The 19,952-nt window shown below is 53.1% G+C and overlaps 2 protein-coding genes across 3 annotated transcripts; both read left to right on the top strand.

Annotated features, from left to right (window-relative positions):
* Positions 1–726: 726 nt before the first annotated feature.
* RAC2 (Rac family small GTPase 2) lies at positions 727–10,446 on the top strand. Of its 2 annotated transcripts, none has more exons than XM_030545745.1 (7): positions 727–935; positions 3,899–3,970; positions 5,760–5,877; positions 7,102–7,164; positions 7,961–8,120; positions 9,369–9,501; positions 9,605–10,446. In XM_030545745.1, exons 1-6 carry the CDS (start codon positions 901–903, stop codon positions 9,497–9,499), a joined length of 579 nt encoding a protein of 192 aa, XP_030401605.1. In that variant the 5' UTR covers positions 727–900; the 3' UTR covers positions 9,500–9,501; positions 9,605–10,446. The 2 variants fall into 2 exon arrangements, with proteins under 2 accessions (XP_030401605.1, XP_030401596.1); XM_030545736.1 differs by having other exon boundaries at positions 728–935; positions 10,197–10,446.
* A 3,527-nt stretch (positions 10,447–13,973) lies between these two features.
* Positions 13,974–19,734, top strand: SSTR3 (somatostatin receptor 3). The gene is made up of 2 exons (XM_030553630.1): positions 13,974–14,437; positions 17,745–19,734. The coding sequence occupies exon 2, from the start codon at positions 17,782–17,784 to the stop codon at positions 19,003–19,005; it is 1,224 nt and encodes a 407-aa protein (XP_030409490.1). The 5' UTR covers positions 13,974–14,437; positions 17,745–17,781; the 3' UTR covers positions 19,006–19,734.
* Positions 19,735–19,952: the final 218 nt, after the last annotated feature.

Genomic DNA, 19,952 nt, shown 5'->3' with positions numbered 1-19,952 from the left:
TAGATACTACAGTGACAGACACAGTATAAGAATTTACCTGGGACAGATAGATCTTCCTTTAGGAGAAAGGAGATGGATAGGAGACTTGTCCAGGCTGGGACACCTCTTCTTCCTCCATCAGGAGCTGCTACTGCAGCTTCACCTAGGGGTGAGTCCTGTTTCTTCACAGTAGCAAGCGGAGCAGGAGGGGAAGCGAGCGGGGAAGGTTCTAGGCAGAAGCTGAGCAGTGAAGCAGAGGGAGAGGCAGAGTAGCAGTAGGGATAATGCTGCTTTCCTGATTCTAGTAAAGTTCCTTGTTCAGCTTTCTCTGTGATTCTTTACCACTCTCACTTGACAACAGGAAGGCTGGGAGACCCTGAAACTTCTCAGTCAGGAGCTGGCTTCTCCTCCAGCACCCACAGCAGATTACTCTGACTGGTGAGTCCTCACTGCACTTGCCCGAGAGGAAAGGGAGCTCTGGGGAAGCAAGGAAGAAAAGGGGAACCCCTCCCTCTGCTCTCTGCAAAGGGGAGGGAACGGTGTTCTCCCTTTCTCCTCCTTAATTTAACGCCTGGCTGGATGCAGCACAGCACCCCCTGCTGCTCAAAGCTGGGGGACAGGAAGCATAGAAAAGAAATTACTTGAGTCATCTGGCGCATGAAACTGTCTTTCAAATTGCATGTTTGTACATGCCCCGCCTTCAGCCAGTAGCCTGGACTACCAGGGGGGAGGGACTGACGGGAAAGGGAGGGTTAAGTAACATTCTCTCTTCCACTTCCTCCCTCCCCACGATCTGCTGCTCCCTTCAACGCTAGATTTGACATTACATTTGTACAGGTCTTTCCTCTGGTCACCTGAGAGCCTTATCTGTGCCTGACTCCTCCTGCCCCAGGAGCCGCCCTCCTCCCTGAGGCCAGAGAAATGCAGGCCATCAAGTGTGTGGTGGTGGGAGATGGGTACGTACCCTTCTATTTTGGAGGGAGGGGCAGAGAAGGGGAAAGGTTTTTTCATGGTGACATTTCATCTTTGCTTTTGACTTCCTCTGAACTGCTTTCGCTCTCTTTCTCTGCCAGGCAGGGTGTGCAGGGGGCAGTCTGCAATGGAGGTTGTGCGTTATGTCGGGATGCGGGACGTGCATTTTCCGGGGAAGGTGTAAAAGGCCCTCTGAAGGACGAACTATTTGTAGGTTGGCCGAGCTCCCCTAGATGAAGGAGGCACTGGACCCTCTACAGTGCCTCCCCCGCTGCAGCTATTGCTGGTAGAACTGGAGTCAGGTTTAACACACAGTGGGGGAGATTGTGGTTTCCCTTCTACTGGGTCACGCCACAAGCCATGGGGGTGGGGGGAGGCGGTGACTGACACATGGCAGTCGTGCATGGATAGCACTGTGGGTCCTCTTCTGTGGATCTCAGAACCCACGCGCTCTCCATGAGTTGTCCAGGAGATCAGTCAGTGGGACTCCCATGGATGCAGCAGGGAGGAGATGTTCCTTTCCCCTTCGCCCCTGAGATGCGCGATGCCGTCCGTCTGCCTTAGGTATGTGAGGCAATGAAACCCTGGGCATCTGAGCCCAGCATAACCATTGCTTGGCTTATCCACCACTTGGCCAGTGTGCACCCTGCTGTCAGTGGATATGGCCCAGCCAAGGCCTTCAAGAGCAGGAGCTTCCTCAAGGTGGGCCCCAGTAGGCTGCTGCCTGCCAGGGCACTGGGAGACAAGCAGCCAGGGCCCAAGAGAGCTGTGAGGTGAGAGTAGTATCTGGCACTGTGAGGGTTAAGCCACTTCCAGGCTAGGAGCTGGTGATGCTGTTATCTGGGGCAGCTATCAGTAGCAGATGAAGTGACATTTGCAGAGACCCTGCACCTCGCAGTCACTTCCTCCTTTCAACTGGCCCCAGGAGGAAGTTTGCAAACAAACGATCAAATTATAGAAACCACCTTGGAGGCAGGGGCAGGCGAGAGGGTGGGGGAGGGACAAAGAAATATAGAGCAAATCCCAAACAAATGGTGGTACCTGCCAGGAAAGTACCGTAAAGACCAGAAACTAAGGGCTACAGAGCTGTCCCTGAAACCACCTGCACAGGAAACACCCTGAGACTAACCCCCAGCCACCTCACAACCTATCCCCAGAATTTTGCTAACCCCCCAACCCTCCCCCAACACAACACCAGTACTCTGCCCCCTAAGTCTACCAGCCCCAGAGCCTGCTCCATAACTGATAACCCCTTAAACCCTTTAACTCTGCTAGCCCCATATCCCTCCCCACTGACCCCATCACAGCCGTCCAACACAGTAATCCCATAACCCTCTCCCATAGCTCTGCCACCTCATATCCCTCCTTCAGCTCAACAGCTCCATCCCCATAACCAGCCTCCAGCACAGTAACCCGAAAACCCTCCTCTGCTAATTCCATTGCTTTAAGATGCTGCCACCCACCTGGGAAGCAGGTCAGTGGTGTTATCTCCATTTTATAGATGGGGAGTTGGAGGCACAGTAAGGTGATATGACTTTCCCAAGGTCACCCAGCGAGGCAGAGCTGGGAAAGGCCAGTCCATTAGCCACTAGGCCATCCTCCCCATTTGTCTTGGCTGCGATTCCTTTCCCTCTCTGTAATCTATTTGCCTTCACAGTTGGCTCCCTTGCCCTTCATTAGAGATGGTTTGAAATTTTTCCGTGGAACCTTTTTTTGTGTGACAGAAAATGCCAATTCATTGGAATGGTGTCTCAGGTCCAGGATGGAATTTCTGGACACAAAGAGAGTCTGTTTTCCCCAAAAATCCCATTGCCTAGTGGTCTGAGCACTCAGGCTGTGTGGGACATAGGTTCAAGTCCCTGCTCTCCCTGCATTTCTTTGAAGTCCCTTTGGCCTGGGCTTTCTCCAACTAGCGCCCTCTTCTGGGGTTGGACTGCATTTCAGCTCTGGCCACCTAGTTCTCCACCATGCTCCACTGAAAGCTGGGTGGTGCTGGTGGCCTGCAAGGGTAGGACTGCACAGCAAAGAAAAACCGCTGGCTGTCCGTGCCAGCCGACACTGGCTCACAGGGCTGTTTCATTGCTGTGTAGACCTCTGGCCTCGGGCTGGATCCTGGGCTCTGGACCCTCCCGCTGTGCTCCAGCCCGAGCCCAGAAGTCTACACAGCAAAGAAATAGCCCTACTCCATGAGCCTGTGTCGGCGGGAACAGGCCAGCTGCAGGTGTCTAGTTGCTGTGTTATACAGGAAGTCAGACTAGATGATCTGATGACCCCTTCTGGCTTTAAACCTTATGACTCTATGAGAGGAGGAGGGGGGAGGAAGCTTTGGCTGCTTGCTCAGAAGCCCCAAGAGCAGCTTCACTGCTGGTAGCCCGGCTCATGAGTGCCATGTCAGCTGGAAGGTGCGTGTGATGATGCTTGATAGGTAGCCTCAGGAAAGCCAATATGGTGCCGTGCTCATATAGCGTGAGATGTCCTTTCCTTGCTACTGGCGCCATGTCCCATCATGGCATTAGAGAGTGCTGTCCTGTGGGGGGTGCCATCTAGGCAATTGCATTCGGTTACTCTACGTTGTCTCTGCTGTATCAAACGGATACATATACTCCTCCGTTTCCTGTCAGAAATTCTTTGTTGTTGTGCACTGATAATCAGCTGCTGTGCTCCACCCCAGAGTGACTGCATTTCAGCTGAGTGATCCCTGTGTAAGGTCTGTGAAATGCCTCAACTTTCAGGCGAGAAGACACTAGCACAATGTAACATCCTCACTCCTTCCCTTTCCCTCTAACACTCTAACCCTGCTTGTGCAGTGCTTAGGGCTGGGAATCTGGATTCTCTGTTCTTCTCCTCTAGCCCTCTGCTACGTTTGGCTTTCTGGTCGGAGAAGGCATGATACCCCCCAGCAGGAATCACAGTAACAGGTCCTGGGTGTATTTTCTGTCTCTTTCAGAGCTGTGGGTAAAACCTGTCTCCTCATCAGCTACACCACCAATGCCTTCCCAGGCGAATACATCCCCACTGTGTGAGTATCTAGCAGATGGGAGGCTGGGGGTCCAGGCAGAGGGCAAGCAGGAGGGCAGAGGGGGTCCTGAGCATGGGGAGTACTAGCTCTCTGTACCCATAAGTCAGTACTGGGTCAACTCTCGATACCAGAAAGCTGTTCATTTGTAGGCTGTGGGGCTGTCTGGTATCTGGATAGTCCCAGCCTTTAGTTCACCAGCTGTGAAATGGACAAGGGCCCTAATTCATCATTGCCCTGTGACTCCTTTGCACCAGGGAGCCTGACCTAAAGGGACCACAAGGAAGACAGAAGCCTTGGCACGAGGAGCCTTCATACCTGGTGCAGAGCCAACTCTCTGCTGGCTCGGGGGGGAACCCTAGCTGTGGGGGACGGGGTAAAGGATGCAAGGAGCGTGTCCAGGCAGCAAGGTGCAAGGCCGGGACCGATCTGCACCACTGCAAACTCCTATAGGGGTCACTGAAACAGGGATGCAATTTAGGATGGTCCCAAGTGCAGGCTACTAGCAGCTCTTGATCAGGGATGGTACAAGCTGACATTCCACTGTCCCTTCACCACTATTGGCATGTATGTGAGCACATCCCTTGTTCTCAATGAATAGCGCCTTACTGCACAAGAAGTCCCACTGAAGTCACTCCATGTATGTGGGGGTAAGGGTGTCAGAATCTGGCCCTTAGGGTTCCAGCTCCCTGGAAGAGACAGGTGTTTGTTGCTGTTATACCACAGTAGCAAAGCAAAGCATCCTGGGAAGCTGCATATAAATCACTGTGCAGACAGGGCTGGAAGCACCTGAAATCCTCATCCTTTGGCATGGTCAATTTGAGCCGAGCTTTTGGCTGCAAGAAGCCGCCTCTTCTTGGTGGCCAGATTGTGCTGCGATACTGTGTGCCAAACGGTGTGGTGTGTGTAGCTGTGCAACGCCTTCTACTTGCTATGCACCACGCCCATTCATATCTAGGACCCCTGCTCTGTGTGCAGAGAGAGGCAGCCATTTTGTTCTCTGAGTTGGGGCAGCCTGTAACAGAGGAGACATGCACAGGGTGTGCTCCCTCATGGGGACTTTACTTTGGTTCTTTCTTGTTGCTCTTTTCCTTCACTTTAGATTGAAAGCTTGTGGTTACTCTCTGCATAGGGAAAAATATAACAAATGGGTTCAGGATGGGAGACCTAAAAGGAGCACCTGCGTGGATGGCAACTGTTCTCTGAGCTGCCAGTGACCTTGTGTCCCAGCACGGTGCCAGGGGATGCTCTGCCCCAAGACAGGAAAGCCTCACTGGCTATAGGCATTAGAGATACCACAGCATGTTTTGTACAAGTAGGGGTGCAAATCATGGCATCCTGACCCAATTCCAGCGGGGCGCTTGGCAGGAAGCACGGTCCTGAGTGGTACAGAGAAGGCGGATGGAGTGAAACCGTTTAAGAGGGCAATCTGGCTTCTAAAACAAAAGGGTGCAGATGAAGGCTTAGAGAGCGCAGAGCTGGAGCGGGGAGTGGGGAGGGCTTGGCAAGGGGAACTTGAGGGGAAGTAACAGATTGGGGCTTCGCAGTCAGGATGGAGCCCCAAAGGCAGTGGGAGATGCTGGAGCCCGGAAGGAATTTGGCACAGCTAGGCTATGGGGAGGTAGGTTGCGGTGGGACAGTTGCAGGTATTTGGTGAACCAGCAGCACTGAAGCACTGCAGGAGGGTGTCTCTTTCCCTGCCCCGGGTTCGCGAGAAAGAGGTGCCCCCTGCGTGCTCTTCTCTCTAGTTTGAGGAACCGACTCTCTCTCTCTCTCTCTCTTTGCGTTGCAGGTTCGATAACTATTCTGCCAACGTGATGGTTGACAGCAAGCCCGTAAACCTGGGACTGTGGGATACAGCTGGGCAGGAGGATTATGACCGATTGAGGCCCCTCTCCTATCCGCAGACGGTGGGTCATTCCTCACTGTGCCCTGCTCCCCACTCATTGCACCCAAGGCGCATTCCCGGAGAAGTCGGACTTACTATTGGCCTGAGATGGCGCTAGAGTTCCTCTCTTAATTTTCCCCTCTCTGAGAGCTCACCAGCCCCCGAAGACCCCATCGCCGTTTTTGTATATGCTATGCATCTGGGAGTCCAAAAGGGTGAAAGGATTATGGGGAATATTTTGGAGAGCCATCTAAATATCATACGGTATCATTCAGCACTAAAGGTGTCTCTCACAGGATTTGAATGACTCTGGGGATTTGCAAATGAGGTACGGAGACTTTCATGTCTTCTTGTGCCCTGATTGTGAGATTGGAGGTTTCTGAGTCCACGAAACAGAGCTTCTTAAGTTTAAACAGGGTCTGATGGGCGGGGAGCGGGGGAGAGAATGGTGATACTTTATTCAAGCTCCATTCACAGTCTGCTAAAACAATCAGCAGTGAAATAGTTAATTGTGTTGATATGGTCATCAGTAGGATTCAGAGTCAACACACATCAGTGCTATTCCCCCAAGCAGTCTGGTTGCAGATTCAGGAAGGCAACCCTGTGTCAGTTCACATTTAACGGGTTTCCTTCACAACTTGGAAGGGCTAGAAACATAGGCTCAGAGTTTGGGTTTTTTTAAGCTAAAGCTTAAATTCTGCAGTGATGGGGCCACCAGAGAAGTATTTTTCTGAGTACCCAAGTACCAGCTAGGTCTCACTCCTGCATTTATTGTGACTGGTTTGAATCTGGCCCCACTTTGGCAGAAACCAAAACCGTCCCCATCTGATGATTGGTTGATGATCTGTGGGAAATGAGTGAGGGTGTGTCAGTCCATTTCCCGAGCAGGACAGGAGTCCACATCACGAAAACTGCACCGCCACACTTAGCAATGATAGATTCCCTCAGTAGCGGCATCAGCTGTTACCAAGGGCTGGCTGGGCCAGGAGACTGAACAAACGTCTCTCCCTTCCAGGTGGCTCACAAATGTCAGGACTGAGTGGCACAGATTGGGAGGGATGGAGGGAAGATGCACAGTGCTGTACCTTTTTTGGGGGGGGATAACAAGAGAGCTTGAGTCTCCAGGGCTATCAATCCAGCACCTTTCACCGGCCCACCCCTCTCCTATGCTGGACAGAATGCTCCAGCATGGTGCTGGGAGGGGTCCCCCTCTGCCTAATCCCCGAATGCTGTCGTGTTCTTACAGGACGTCTTCCTGATCTGCTTCTCTCTGGTCAGCCCGGCCTCTTATGAAAACGTTCGCGCCAAGGTAAGCGCATCGTGGCTGGTGTGCAGAGAGCAGAGGTATGCACTAACTTGCCACGTGCAGCTCAAGAAGCCAGCGAGAGCCGCACGAACAGGCACTGGCCTTGAAAAAGGAATGCTCATGCAGTGAGCGTGGGTGGTAACAGTTGATGAATTATCTGGATCCTGAGAGCTATTTTCCTTTGTGTCTCTCTCAGGAGTAGCTAGAATATTGGTCTCCCACAGCCTCTGGGTTGTCCAAAAGAGATTAACGAACAAACCAGGCTAGATTCTAGGGCCCACCAACTGTGCTGCTCCAGGACACAAGAGTGGGCAACACGCTGTTCCCCGTTCTCACCTGGGTGCTTCCTTAGCACCCACCTCCCACTCCTGCCCCTTCACTGCGCTGGCTCCAGCAGCTTTCACTGCTGCAGCCTGCACATTCAGAGGGCAACTTTCAATCAAGACCAGCTCAGCACAGCTCTTATGCGTGGGTAATTTATGGGGCATGGGGATATATTCTCCCAACATTCAGCCAGGGGAGGGGGGACCAACAATGTATTTCCCCCCAACTTTCAGCTCCCACCTAAAGGGGAGAGGGGGGCAGCCTGAAGCTGTTGCATAGCTCTCTCCCTTCCGCTGCTCCGTGTCTCAGTTCCTGGGGCAGGGAAGTCCCACTTTGGGCTCCCTTGTCAGGGGCTTTGCCTCTTTACTCCACCCACAGGACAGTGCAGGAAACAGTGGCAGCTGGATTTTATTTGGTGTGTGGGTGTGTGTCTTTCTCTCTCTCTCCTCCTGGCCCCTTCTCGACCTCCCACTAGTGGTTCCCTGAGGTCCGACACCACTGCCCCAGCACCCCCATCATCCTCGTGGGCACCAAGCTGGATCTCCGTGACGACAAGGACACGATCGAGAAGCTGAAGGAGAAGAAGTTGTCGCCCATCACATACCCGCAGGGCCTCGCGCTGGCCAAGGAGATCGGTAGGTAGAAGGTCATACTGGCAATATGCTGAGGCCGCAGGGGAAGAGGACGGGGGTGTGTGTGCGTGTGCTCTCCACCAGTCTGGCATGTGCTTCCTTGGCAGGGGATGGGGAACATGGGCAGCATCCCATGACGCTAAGTGGGAGCTGCTACTGGGCACCTGGAAGAAATGCCAAGGGGTGTGTGAAGGAACAGGGTATTGAGGGCTCAGGAAGGGCAGGCTTGTCCTTTTCTTTTTGTGACACCCTTTGTGAGGGAGTCCCACCCCTCAGCGCCCTGTCTTCTGCCCCTTTTCTGGCGAGGATCTTTTGCCAACCCATCCCCCACCAGCTATCTCTCCCTGGCCTCTTCTAGCTGGTCAGTCTTTGCTGTGAAAGCCACAGCTGCTCTGTTGGCAGAACCCTCCTCCCCAAGTCCGGAAATAGGAGGGACAATGAGGTCTTTAACTTGTCTCAGAGAGACCCAACCGCTGCTTCCTCTTCCTGTCCCCGTGATCTGGGGTTTGTGCGAGTGACTAGGGGAAGATGGTAGCTCTGCCCCGCCCTTTTTTGTTCATCTGTGTCTCTCTCTTTCCCCTGCTCTGCCGTACAGTACAGCACTTCCTTGTCTCATGTGGCCGCTAAACCCAAGCCGCAGCTAGGTGAGAGGAGAGTGGGAGACGCAGAGGCACAGGGTAGGGAGAAATGAGGTGTTTTCAGCTGGGATTTCAGAGAAGAGGGGGCTAGTCAGTGAAGCACAGCTGTTCCCCTAGGGATGAATCACAAGCACATGCCCCCAACCTACCTCCCATTTCCACAGAGCAACCACATCCTCCCCTCTCAGAGCGAGGGTGCTCTCTGCTCCACCAGCCTGACCACATATCTTGACAGCCTGACCGGGGTTGGGGATCCATCAAATCTGTCTCCTATGGCTGTGAAGCCATTTTGGCAGGGCTGGGGCCAAGTCAGTCTCTCTGAGCCTCAGTTCCCCAACTGTGAAATGGGGGTAATAGCACTGGCCTACTTCACAGGGGTGTTGTGAGGATCAATATGTTACTGACTGCGAGATGCTCAGCCAGAGCAGTGTTGGGGGCCGGAGCAGACAGACAGAGAGACAGATGGATGCATCTGTTCTGGCTGACATTGGCCCCTGAGATTTCTTCATTGGCGTCTCTTCTTATCTTCCTTCACAGTTGCAGGGCTGGGATGGGGACTCTTGAATTCACTCCCATTTCCTCCTAGTGATGGTGCTGTCTTTTCTCCTGGCAGATTCTGTGAAATACCTCGAGTGCTCGGCGCTGACACAACGTGGCCTGAAAACGGTGTTTGACGAGGCAATCCGAGCGGTTCTCTGCCCCCAGCCCACCAGACCGAAAAAACGGGGGTGCAGCCTCCTCTAGGGGTAGGTGAGAAAGGGCTCCCCTCCCCTCCAGACCCCAGTCTATCAGCACTAAGGGGATTTGTCTCCGTTGATAAACCCCCTCACCCCTTCTCTCTCTTGAAAGGACCCTGATTCTTCCTGGGGGGAGCCCTCTGCCCTGAAGAAAGACCCCTCGCAGGACTCCCCTTCCTGCCGCACCACTCTCCTCCTGGACTTCCTGACTCTACCCTGAAGAGAAGCTGCTGTCACCCGCTTCCCCCAATGGGATCCCAAAACCTGCCTCTGACCTGGGACCTCAGCGCTTCCTTGGAGGCAGGGGCAACCTGTTGTGGGGGTTGTGGAGCTTAAGCCCCTCCCCTTAATAATTGACTCACCATATACAGAAAACTGCAAAAAAGCCCCTCCCCCTGCATTTTCCGCTTGGCCACTAGGGACTGCTTACTAGGGCCCATTACCAGGCAGCCGCTGCCTCTCCTCCCCCTTTACCTTGCTCCCTCTGCTCTTCCCCGGCCTTCCGCATAAGGCCGCAGGGAGGCAGGAGAGAGGCACAGACTGGCCAGGGACAGGAGACAGCTGATCAGGGCCAGGTGAGGGAGAGAAAAGGCTCTCTTCTCTCCTCTTACCACAGCTGGGCTGGAATGGGAAGAAGGATGGATGAGGTGGGGAAGGAGGGTGGAAGGATACGAGCTGGCTTCACAACCTCTCCTCTTGTTCAGGACACAGATTCCAGCCCCAGCCCTCAGCTCGCTCCCGACACCAGGCTCTGCCGATGCAACAGGGGTTGAAGGTTTCAGCGTCTTGGACCTTGGTACCTCTTGGTGGTCACAGCGCTTGTTTGTTTCTGCTGCCTAGAAGGACCAGTATGGATCTATAGCACTCGTTTGTCCATTTGCACAACCTCCCTCCCTCCTCCTGTCAATTTCTGTATAGGGAATGAGAGTCAATAAACCAATTGTACCTTCCTGACATCAGTGCCTTGTGTCCCTTCTCTGGCACTTGGCTGCAAGTTTGGCTGTCTGGGTTTGATGCTGTGGCTGCGCCATGCTGGCTGTGGCATCTCTGGCCACTCCAATCGGAGGGACCGCAGCCAACCAGCTGAATCCCTCCAGCAGCCATGAAACTGACTGGGCGTCACCGCAGCTGAGATTCAAGCTGGGGACGGTGGCGGGGGGTTCTGAAGGCAGTGTCAGCTGAAAGCGAGCGGCCTGCTATCTCAGGCTGAGCTGGTAGGTGCCTGCATTTAGCTATTGCTTACCTTCCTTCAGATCTGCCTGTGTCTGTGGGAGAAAGTCTCCTCTCCTCAGGGACCTACCAGCCAAAGGGCCTTGCCTGACAGAACCCAGACAAGCCTCTTCCCCAAAGGCAGTGGAAAGGTAAGGCCAGCAAGTCTGTTGCGAGGGGCACAGGAAGGGAGCTTAGGACAACCTGAACTTATGGATCTTCTAGAGTGCCTGCTAATATAGTCTGTCAGAGCTTGCATACTTTCCCCAAGGAACCTGTACACACTGTCATTTATGCCTGCACCCATACACACACCTATACATACATTGGCACTTACTTACATAGCCAAACACACAGAGAGGTAAGCAGGAATGAGTCACCAACCAAGGCAAATAGCCCACGGATCTGCTGAAATCAAACAGATGAGAGCTGCCCCAGCAGCAGAGCATGGAATCTGCAGCTGCTGGCACCTGGGTGACTGATTCACTGCAGGGGCGCCAGGAGCCTTGACTGCTGCTAAGAATAGGGAAAGCAACGTTATGTGATGGCTGTTAGGGCAGATGCCACAGCATACTTCTCCCGAGTACTGCAGATCCAGGCTCACCCAGGCTTCCCTTCTCCCCACCCCCACTATCAGGAGCCTTACAAGTTGGAGGAGGGTTCAGGACAAAGCAAATGGTAAAGAAAAATCCAGAGGCAGTAACAGGAAAGGGCAGGGGACTGGATTGAACCAGCTTTCCACTCTGCAGCCAGCCTGCGTCTGAGCTCCACAGGTTCTACCTTGCTTCAAAGAGTTTCACAGGTTAATGTCGGCTGGGGCCTGTAACAGAAAATTCCATGGGTTAGACCCTGGTGGTGATGAGTTCCACAGGTTAATTTCAGGGGTAGCTCAGAGAGGCAAGGCTCACTTCAGAGACAGCCTGTGGCACGATGTTTCATGCATTAACCTCTCATAACATTCTGTGGTGGTGGGTTCTGCCAGATACTTGCATTGTGAGATGAGGTGCCTGGGCCCAATTCACAGCTCGTGTGACCGCTGTAGGCACAACACAGTGGAGTCTGGTCTCAGGTTCCCTACACGCGCATATGTATGGGGGGGTGTAAATGCCAGAATCTGTCGCCAACCTCAAGCTTTCAAAACTCATGAGTCAGGCTCCCCAAAATCAAGAGAGTGGCTTAAAATCTGAGGACCTGCCCCAGACTGAGGTGTTGACAGAAGAGGTTTGGGAACTAATCGATAAATTAAACAATGCCTTTTTCAGCCGCCTGAGTGACATAACTGTGTTGATCTACATTTTAAGTGTAAACCAGGCCTAAGCCAGCATTGCAGTCCTTTTCTTGCAGCTCAGCTGACACAAAAAGGTTCCAGCAGAGCCCAGAACTGGTATCCCAGCCTGTAGGCTGCAAGCAAGGCGAGAAGGGTTGCAAGCACTTTGCAGAATAGGATTCAAATTCAAAATGCCCTTGACAAACTGGAGATTTGGTCTGAAAAAAAGCTGAAATTCAATGAAGACAAGTGCAAAGTACTACACATAGGAAGGGAAAATCAAATGCACAGTTACAAAATGGGGATTAACGGGCTAGGTGGTAGTACTGCAGAAAAGGATCTGGGGTTATAGCGGATCACAAATTAAATGGGAGTCAGCAGTGTGATGCAGTTGCAAAAAAAGGCTAATATTACTCGGGGGTGTATTAACAGGAATGCTGTACGTTAAAACATGAGAGGTAATTTCCTGCTCCATTCTGCACAGGTGAGGCCTCACCTGGAGAACTGCGTCCAGTTCTGGGCACCACACTTTTGGAAAGATGTGGACAAATTGGAGAGTGTCCAGAGGAGAGCAACAAAGAGGATAGGTTTAGGCAAGGGAGATTTAGGTTAGATAGCTGGAAAAACTTGCTAACTACAAGGGTTGTTGGGCTCTGGAACAGGCTTCCAAGGGAGGTTGTGGAATCCCCATCACTGGAGGTTTTTAAGAGCAGGCTGGACAAATGCCTTTTGGGGATGCTCTGGGTTTACTTGGCCCTTCCTCAGCACAAGGGGCTGGAGTTGATGACGTCTCAAGGTCCTCTCCAGCCCGGGGTGGCTCCAGAGTTTTGCCACCTCAAGCAGCAGAAAACAGAAAAAAAAGCCGTGATCAGCGGCACTTCAGCTCTACTTCTGCCGCTTCATTTTTCGGCAGCGGTAGAGGGACTGAGGGACCTGTCGCCGAAGAGCCGGAGGTGCCGCCCCTTTCCATTGGCTGCTCCAAGAACCTGCTTGCTGCGCTGGTTCCTGGAACCGGCCCTGCCTCCAGCCCTACATTTCTGTGAGTGTATGTTCAGCCAATGGAGCTGCACTTGCACCCCTTCGTATTAGGTCTGAATTTGGCCCTAGAAGCTCAAATACGGAAGGTGGGAAGTGGCAATCAGCCGGATCTCAGAGGCTGAGTGAGAGGGAAACGCACTGTCAGAGAGGAATAGGAAACAAAAGCAGTTGGTAGGAGGACCGCAGCAGGAACAATGCTTGGCAATGTGGAGTTATTGTTTTTATCCAGAGGGACGTGTTTGCAGAGCGGACTGGATTTCTCCCCTTGGAGCCAATCCCTTTCTGTGTCCCAGATCAGATCACCTGTTTGCAGAGGTGAGGCAATCAGCAGGGGGAGGGGGGGATCTCATTCCTCAGGAGAGCTCCAGCAGGGAAATGGCCTCAGATAGATAGGTGGTAGAGAGAGAAAAATCCTTACTCCTCTATTCACTCTCCCTTGTCCTATTGGAGATGTTTGTGGACAGAGGAGAGGAGAAGGGTGCAGTGGAAGCTGGAATTCATGCCCCCCCAGACCCCTATAAATACCAATGCGTTGTGATCATGATGAAGCCCTGGGGGCTCCAATTGTGCCTGCCTAGACTGTAAACTGCTTGGGGCAGAGAACATCTCTCCTGTGCATCCGTAACCCCTCACCCCACCTGCAGCCCTATAAAAAAACTCCCCTGGAGAGCAGGGCTCAGCCACCTGCTCCATCCAGCCTGTCTCTCCTGCACTGCATTCTCACTGTACCCAGCCACTCTCTTCATCTCCCCTTTCCTGCTTTCACTCTCCTCCACTCCCCCTCATTCCTTCTCCCTCTCTGGCTTGCCCTTCAGTCACCATCTGTCACAACCACCCCCTCATTCTCGTTCTCTCTCTCACTCCCCGCCTTCCTTTCTCCTTCCCTCTCTCTCTTTCCATCACAATCACTCTGGCACTCCCCTCTTTTCCTTCTCCCCATTCTCCCTCTGCTACCATTCATTCTCTCTCTCTCTTTCTCTCTCTCATGCTCGCTCTTCCCCCCACCCCCAGTCTATGCTGATTGGCTGGTGGGATCATTCCCGGGAGTAACTGACGCGCTTGATCTACCTAACTCTGTCCGCCAAGCCTCCACTTCAGCGGATGGAGAGCTGGAGAGGGGAGTCCTGGCTCCACTGAGCAGTGCTGGGAGCTGGGTCTGGTCCCTGCAGCAGGCAAGCCCTAGAGACCAGATGAGAGAGTCTGACCAGGCAGATGTGGCAGTGCTGGAGGAAGGCAGAAAAGTCCCACCACCTCTGGAGCAGCAGAAGAGGTGAGGGCAGCAGACACCTCTGGAGAAGTGTGACAAGCAATTCCAGCCTCTTAAGGACTGAAACCACATGGAGATTTCATTGGGAAATTTTTTTTAAAGGGGAAGAAACAATATGACACATTCTCCTGGTGTGTGGAGGAACATATAAATCCCATTGACGTGTAAGTACCAGGCAGATCTGCCTCCTCTTTCCACCCTCTCCTCCAGGCGCTCTGATGTGCAAAAGTTGGTTCTGCAGTTCCCCCAAATGGAACCTGCTGCCTCCCCTGCCTCGCTTTGTCCCCACAGACTGATGGCTGGTGATGGCCAGAAGGTGAGAGAGTCATGAACTGGAATAGGAATGAATGGGTGCAAGTCAAGGCAGGAGGGATGGAGAAGGTGCAGGATTCGAGAGAGAGGCTATGTACCTTGCTTTAGGGAATTCTAGGTGGGTTTCCCATCATTTACAAAGCTAATCTATGCATCGGTGATTCCCCTTTCTGCTCCCCCCACCACAATTTCTCCCTCTTATCCCTCGTTTCCCACTGACAATGTGGGTTCTTATTCCTAAAGACTTTGGATTTCTTGGATAAAGATAGAAATTGGCATTTAACTCACAAACCCCCACCTGGCTGGGACCCCAGCCCCTAGGCACAAACACACTTGTACTGTTGTTATTGCTTATTTGCATTACTTGAGCACCTAGAGGCCCCATCAGGTGCCCCAATACAAAAAGTCCCGGCCCCAAAGAGCTTATAAGCTAAGTAACCAGGTTCTTGATCCTATACCCCAGGCATCTCCCAATAGTTTCCTCCACCCCATTGGGTCCACCACATCTGCACCCCACTCCCAGAGGTCTAACCACATCAATATTCCTAGGAGGCCCCATGCCTGCAGTCAGAGTGCTCACTGAGATCCCTTGCCTCTACCTGCTGCTCTTTATGGGACTTAGATTTCACCACTCCTTACTTCCTGCCACCAGTCTATTCCTATTCTCTAGGTATGTCTACGCGGCACACTATGTCTGGGCTCTGACTCAGGTTTGAGTCCAAGCCCCCTTCTGTCCACACACAAATCAGCCTGCCTGAGTCAGCAAGCATTTAGGGCCTGGGTGGGTCAGAGCCTGAGTCCAGCTGAGACTCAGGTCCAAGCCTTGTCATTTTGCAGTGAGGAGGCAGGTCAAGTCACAGACCTGAGTCAGAAGATCTGCAAAGCGCAGTATGGACATGTTAGCACAGCTGTGAGACTTGGGGCCAGCAATTGTAAACCCAGGCTTACAATGCAGTGTGGATGCTCAAGTGTGGGCTTGCAAACACTGAGTCCCCAAGCCCAGGTCTCACAGACCTGAGCTTTACTGTGCAGTGGGGACATACCCTCTATCACTGTACCTGACCCCCATGCCTGCCACTCCCCTGAAAAAATTAACACCTATGTACATCACTGAGAAGGCTCTGGAAGAGTTCAAAGAATTTTGAATCATAGAACCAGAGAGTTAGAAGGGACCGCAGGGGTCATCTAGTCTAACCTCCTACCAAGATGCAGGATATGCTTTCTATTCAGTCCATGTTTCCTGGCCAGTGCAGGGCAGTCCCTTACTATGTATTCTCAGGGCTTTGCCTGCCTCGTATTAAATGGCCCAAGTGGTGGGGCTTCCATCGCAAAGGTTATTCCACAGCCCAATGGACTTCACTGTCAGGAAACCTTTCCTGATATTCAGCCTGAGCTTCCTATTGTTCAACTTCATTCCAGGACACCCGCCTTGGACTTCTCTAAACAGTTCAGCTCCCTCTCTGGGCATTTCCCCTCCCCCCCATCATAAACCAATAGCTCATTCAACACAGATAACAAGGATAACGTGACGATGTCCTAGCTGTGTTTGGTAGAGAACCAGGGCAGAGGGAGCCCACTGGAATGTGGGCAGAAGTAGAAGGTGTGAAATGGGAGGCGCGGTGGCGACCAGAGGAAGTATTTCTGTAGGGCTCCTCATAACACATTCCGATATTATAAGAACCAGCCCAAACCTCAGACTTTGCCTGAGGCTTCCAGAAGTTTGATTAATATTTGGGGTTTTTTTTAGGTTTTTAATATCAAATCTTTGCCTGCCCTGGTTTTGTATGGTTTGAAAAACACCATGAGGGAAAATAATTCTCAGCATGTTTCTGAGCTGCTGGAGGTGGGTAGGACTGGAAATCGTGTCCTTTGAGATTCCGAGCCCTCGTTACTAGGGAAAAGCTGGGATAAGCTTTGAAACATTTAGGGGTATCCTGGCCCAAACCCTGAGGTGAGACTGGGGTGGGGAAGGTGCCATCTATTCCTGGGGCTAAGCATCCATCCCCTTCCATGCAAGTCCTCCCCACTTACAATATGGCTATTTGAGGAGCTAATCAAGCAGTGGGGTCAATACACCAAGGGATGACAAAGGCAAGGGGCTGCCATTTGAAATCTCGGAGGGTCTCTTCCAGACCTCTGATAATCCAAGAGCATTGCCGACATGCCACCATAGACTCCCCCGGCATAGCTTGGGGCAAGAGGCTGTGTCTCCACGTCTTGCCCTGTGCTGAGCTACAGCTCCCACAGGGCCCCAGCCCTGCCCCAAAGAGGCGACGGACAAGAATCCCATCCCTCCCGTCCCATGTTCAATCTCTGCCATTGTCAGTGAAGAGCTGGCACACACATAAGCTGCTAGTTTGTACAGGGTTCACTCTGAGCGTTTCCTTGCCAAATCTTGATGTGACGGGCAATTGGGCATCAGAAGATTAAGAGGGCTTGACGTTTGTTTTGGTGCTGTGGAGTGGTAAGGCAGGAACTTCCCCTTCCATTAGCAACCTGGATTCGAGAAGGCTCAGAGCTGCTGCTGGGGTCAGAGAGAGTGAGAGCGGGTGGTAGCTGGATGTATAACTCCATCTGCCTCCAGTGAGAATGTTATAAATACTCCAGCTCCTCCTTTATTCATGTGCAGGGATGGTGCAAACCTGCCTCTCCTTCTTCCAGGGCACTAAGCCAAGCTTCTGACATTTGCTCTGGACTTCAAGGGGATTTCTCAGCCTCGATAGTGGGCGAGGGGAGGTGGGTGGACAATAACGCCCTGGTGACTTACAGCAGGATCCCGTCCAATGTATAGAGACTTCAGCGTACATGAGAATCAGGGCCCCGGAAATTAACTTCACCAGCCCCGGAGCCATTTTCAATAGGAAATGGAGGCCTGTGGTTGCTCCCTTGGGATCTTTCCCCTGGAAAGTCCCTTGGCTGTATACCAGGCCATTTTCCCGCTGGTCTCAATCGCCCAATAGTGGTTCTTAAACAGCTGATCACATCTGACATTCTCCCATGTGCTCCAGCGACTCCGGCATCCTAATCCCCCTCTCCTTCTCACCTTTGTCTGTGCCCACATGTTCTTATGCCTGCTATTTTATGTGTGGCTTGTTCGGCTCTGACTTTTAAAGTGTAAATACTTTTCTTCTTCCTCTCCTCCTGCCTCCAACTCTCCAGCTGATCCAGTGGGAGATCGCCCCATCCTTCCTTTGCCATGGACTCTCCTGCTTTCACCTCCCCCACTCCTGTGGCTTCGGAGGAGGGGAACATCTCCACCAGCTGGGCAAGTTCCATCCTGGGGAACCTATCCACAACTGCCAGCCCAGGCATGGATGTCAGTGGAGTCCTCATCCCCCTGGTCTACCTCATTGTCTGCGTGGTTGGGCTGGTTGGGAACTCCCTGGTCATCTACGTGGTCCTGCGCCACTCGGTGAGCGAATCGGTGACCAATGTCTATATCCTCAACCTGGCGCTGGCAGATGAGCTGTTCATGCTGGGGCTGCCCTTCCTGGCTGCACAGAACGCACTCTCCTACTGGCCCTTCGGCTCCTTCATGTGCCGCCTGGTGATGGCCGTGGATTCCATAAACCAGTTCACCAGCATCTTCTGCCTGACTGTGATGAGCGTCGACCGCTACCTGGCTGTGGTGCACCCAGGGAAATCGTCAAAGTGGCGGACGGCCCGCGTGGCCAAGGCTGTTAGCGCCACGGTGTGGGTGCTGTCGTCAGTGGTGGTGCTGCCAGTAGTGGTGTTCTCTAATGTCCCCCTGGGAATGAGCACCTGCCACATCCAGTGGCCCGAGCCAGCCTCCATGTGGAGAGCTGGCTTTATCATCTACACGGCCACCCTGGGCTTCTTTGGGCCTCTGCTGGTGATCTGCCTCTGCTACCTGCTCATCGTTGTCAAGGTCCGCTCTTCCGGCCGGAGGGTGCGGGCCCTTTCGTCCAAGCGCAAGCGGTCAGAGCGCAGGGTCACGCGCATGGTGGTGGCTGTGGTGGCCGTCTTCGTGCTCTGCTGGCTTCCCTTCTACGTGCTCAACATCGTCAATGTGGTCTGCCCGTTGCCCAATGAGCCATCTCTCTTTGGGGTCTACTTCCTCGTCGTGGTGCTCCCCTATGCCAACAGCTGCGCCAACCCCATCATCTATGGCTTCCTCTCCTACCGGTTCAAGCAGGGCTTCCGCAGGGCCATCCTGAGGCCATCCCGCCGGGTGCAGAGCCAGGATGTGGTGGCACGTCCCCCAGAGAAGACTGAAGAGGAGGAAGAGGAGGAGGAGGAAGCGGAGGACAGCGGGGTCAGCAAGATTGCCCAGAATGGCAATGGTCGACAGGAGTGTGCCCTGACCAGTGGAGCTGCAGGAGGCAGTGAGCAGAAGCCGCTCCCAGAGGATCCCGGGAGCTGTGATAAACCCAATGCACTGCACATCAGTTATTTGTAGTGAATGGAAGGGGGAGGCGCTGTCCCACTATCTCCTGGACACTACAGTCTGTATCTATGGGGGGTTGTGGACTGCAAGGCAGCCAGGTCCAAGGCTCCACTTGGAGATGGGCGAGTTCGAGGAGTGTCTGGAAGGGCAGAGCACCTCCTGTGACTTCAGCAATCCTGTGGGAAGGGCTGGGCGACAGTATCTGGGTTGGGCTCGGAAGGGGAACTGGATAAGGGCAGAGGGGGTGCAGAGATGCAGAAAGGAGTCCAGCACTGAATCTCCCTACAACCGACAAACAGTATTATGAGTGGTTGCTAATTACTCTAGTGCCCTCGTCAGGTGCCCAAGCTGTCCCAGTGTCCATGGGAACCAGACACTCTGGGGCAGGATCATGGGGACATTTCCCCCCCGCCACCAACAAACACATACAGCCTGCCCCTAGGGCTGTTCTCGCCACACCTCCAGCTGCTCTAGTGTCTCTTGGGGACAGCTCCCCACCTCCTGTGCCACCCGATATTATCTCAACTGCATGGAATGCCCTGATCCTTTAAAGGGTTCTCATGTCCCACCTGCAGACTGGTCTCATAGGGCTGGTTCAGGACAGTGGGACAGAGTATGAGACACACCCTTCCTCACCTCTAAATCCCAGGGTTTCATGGTGGTATTGGTGGGTACCTGGTGGGTGACTGAAGAAGACCAAAACACCATGGGCTAGGGGCAGGGCTTTCTGCAAGCTGTAATTTCCACTGCCCTCCTCCATCTTATCATGAATAAACATAAAGATTTAGGACTCTGTGAACAATGTCAAAGGATCAGTCTGTGTGTGAGTACGATTGTGCTGGGAGGATGAGGGTGCAGGTGTGAAAAATGGGGGTGTCTGTGGGCCGGGGCAGCTATGTGGGAGTTAGGGTTGTCTGGTTTTTGACTGGAAAGTCAGGTCAAAAGGGGTCAAAAGGGGT

The sequence above is a fragment of the Gopherus evgoodei genome, chromosome 1, assembly GCF_007399415.2.
Source record: "Gopherus evgoodei ecotype Sinaloan lineage chromosome 1, rGopEvg1_v1.p, whole genome shotgun sequence".
NCBI classification, from domain to species: Eukaryota; Metazoa; Chordata; order Testudines; family Testudinidae; genus Gopherus; species Gopherus evgoodei.
The sequence above is the reverse complement of the archived record's forward strand: the minus strand, read 5'-3'. Positions and strand labels throughout refer to the sequence as shown.

Coding starts and splice junctions, on each gene's coding strand:
- RAC2 (XM_030545745.1), top strand. CDS start 901: ATGCAGGCCATCAAGTGTGTGGTGGTGGGAGATGG. Junction 936..3,898: donor TGTGTGGTGGTGGGAGATGG/GTACGTACCCTT, acceptor TGTCTCTTTCAG/AGCTGTGGGTAAAACCTGTC. Junction 5,878..7,101: donor CCCTCTCCTATCCGCAGACG/GTGGGTCATTCC, acceptor GTGTTCTTACAG/GACGTCTTCCTGATCTGCTT.
- SSTR3 (XM_030553630.1), top strand. CDS start 17,782: ATGGACTCTCCTGCTTTCACCTCCCCCACTCCTGTGGCTTCGGAGGAG.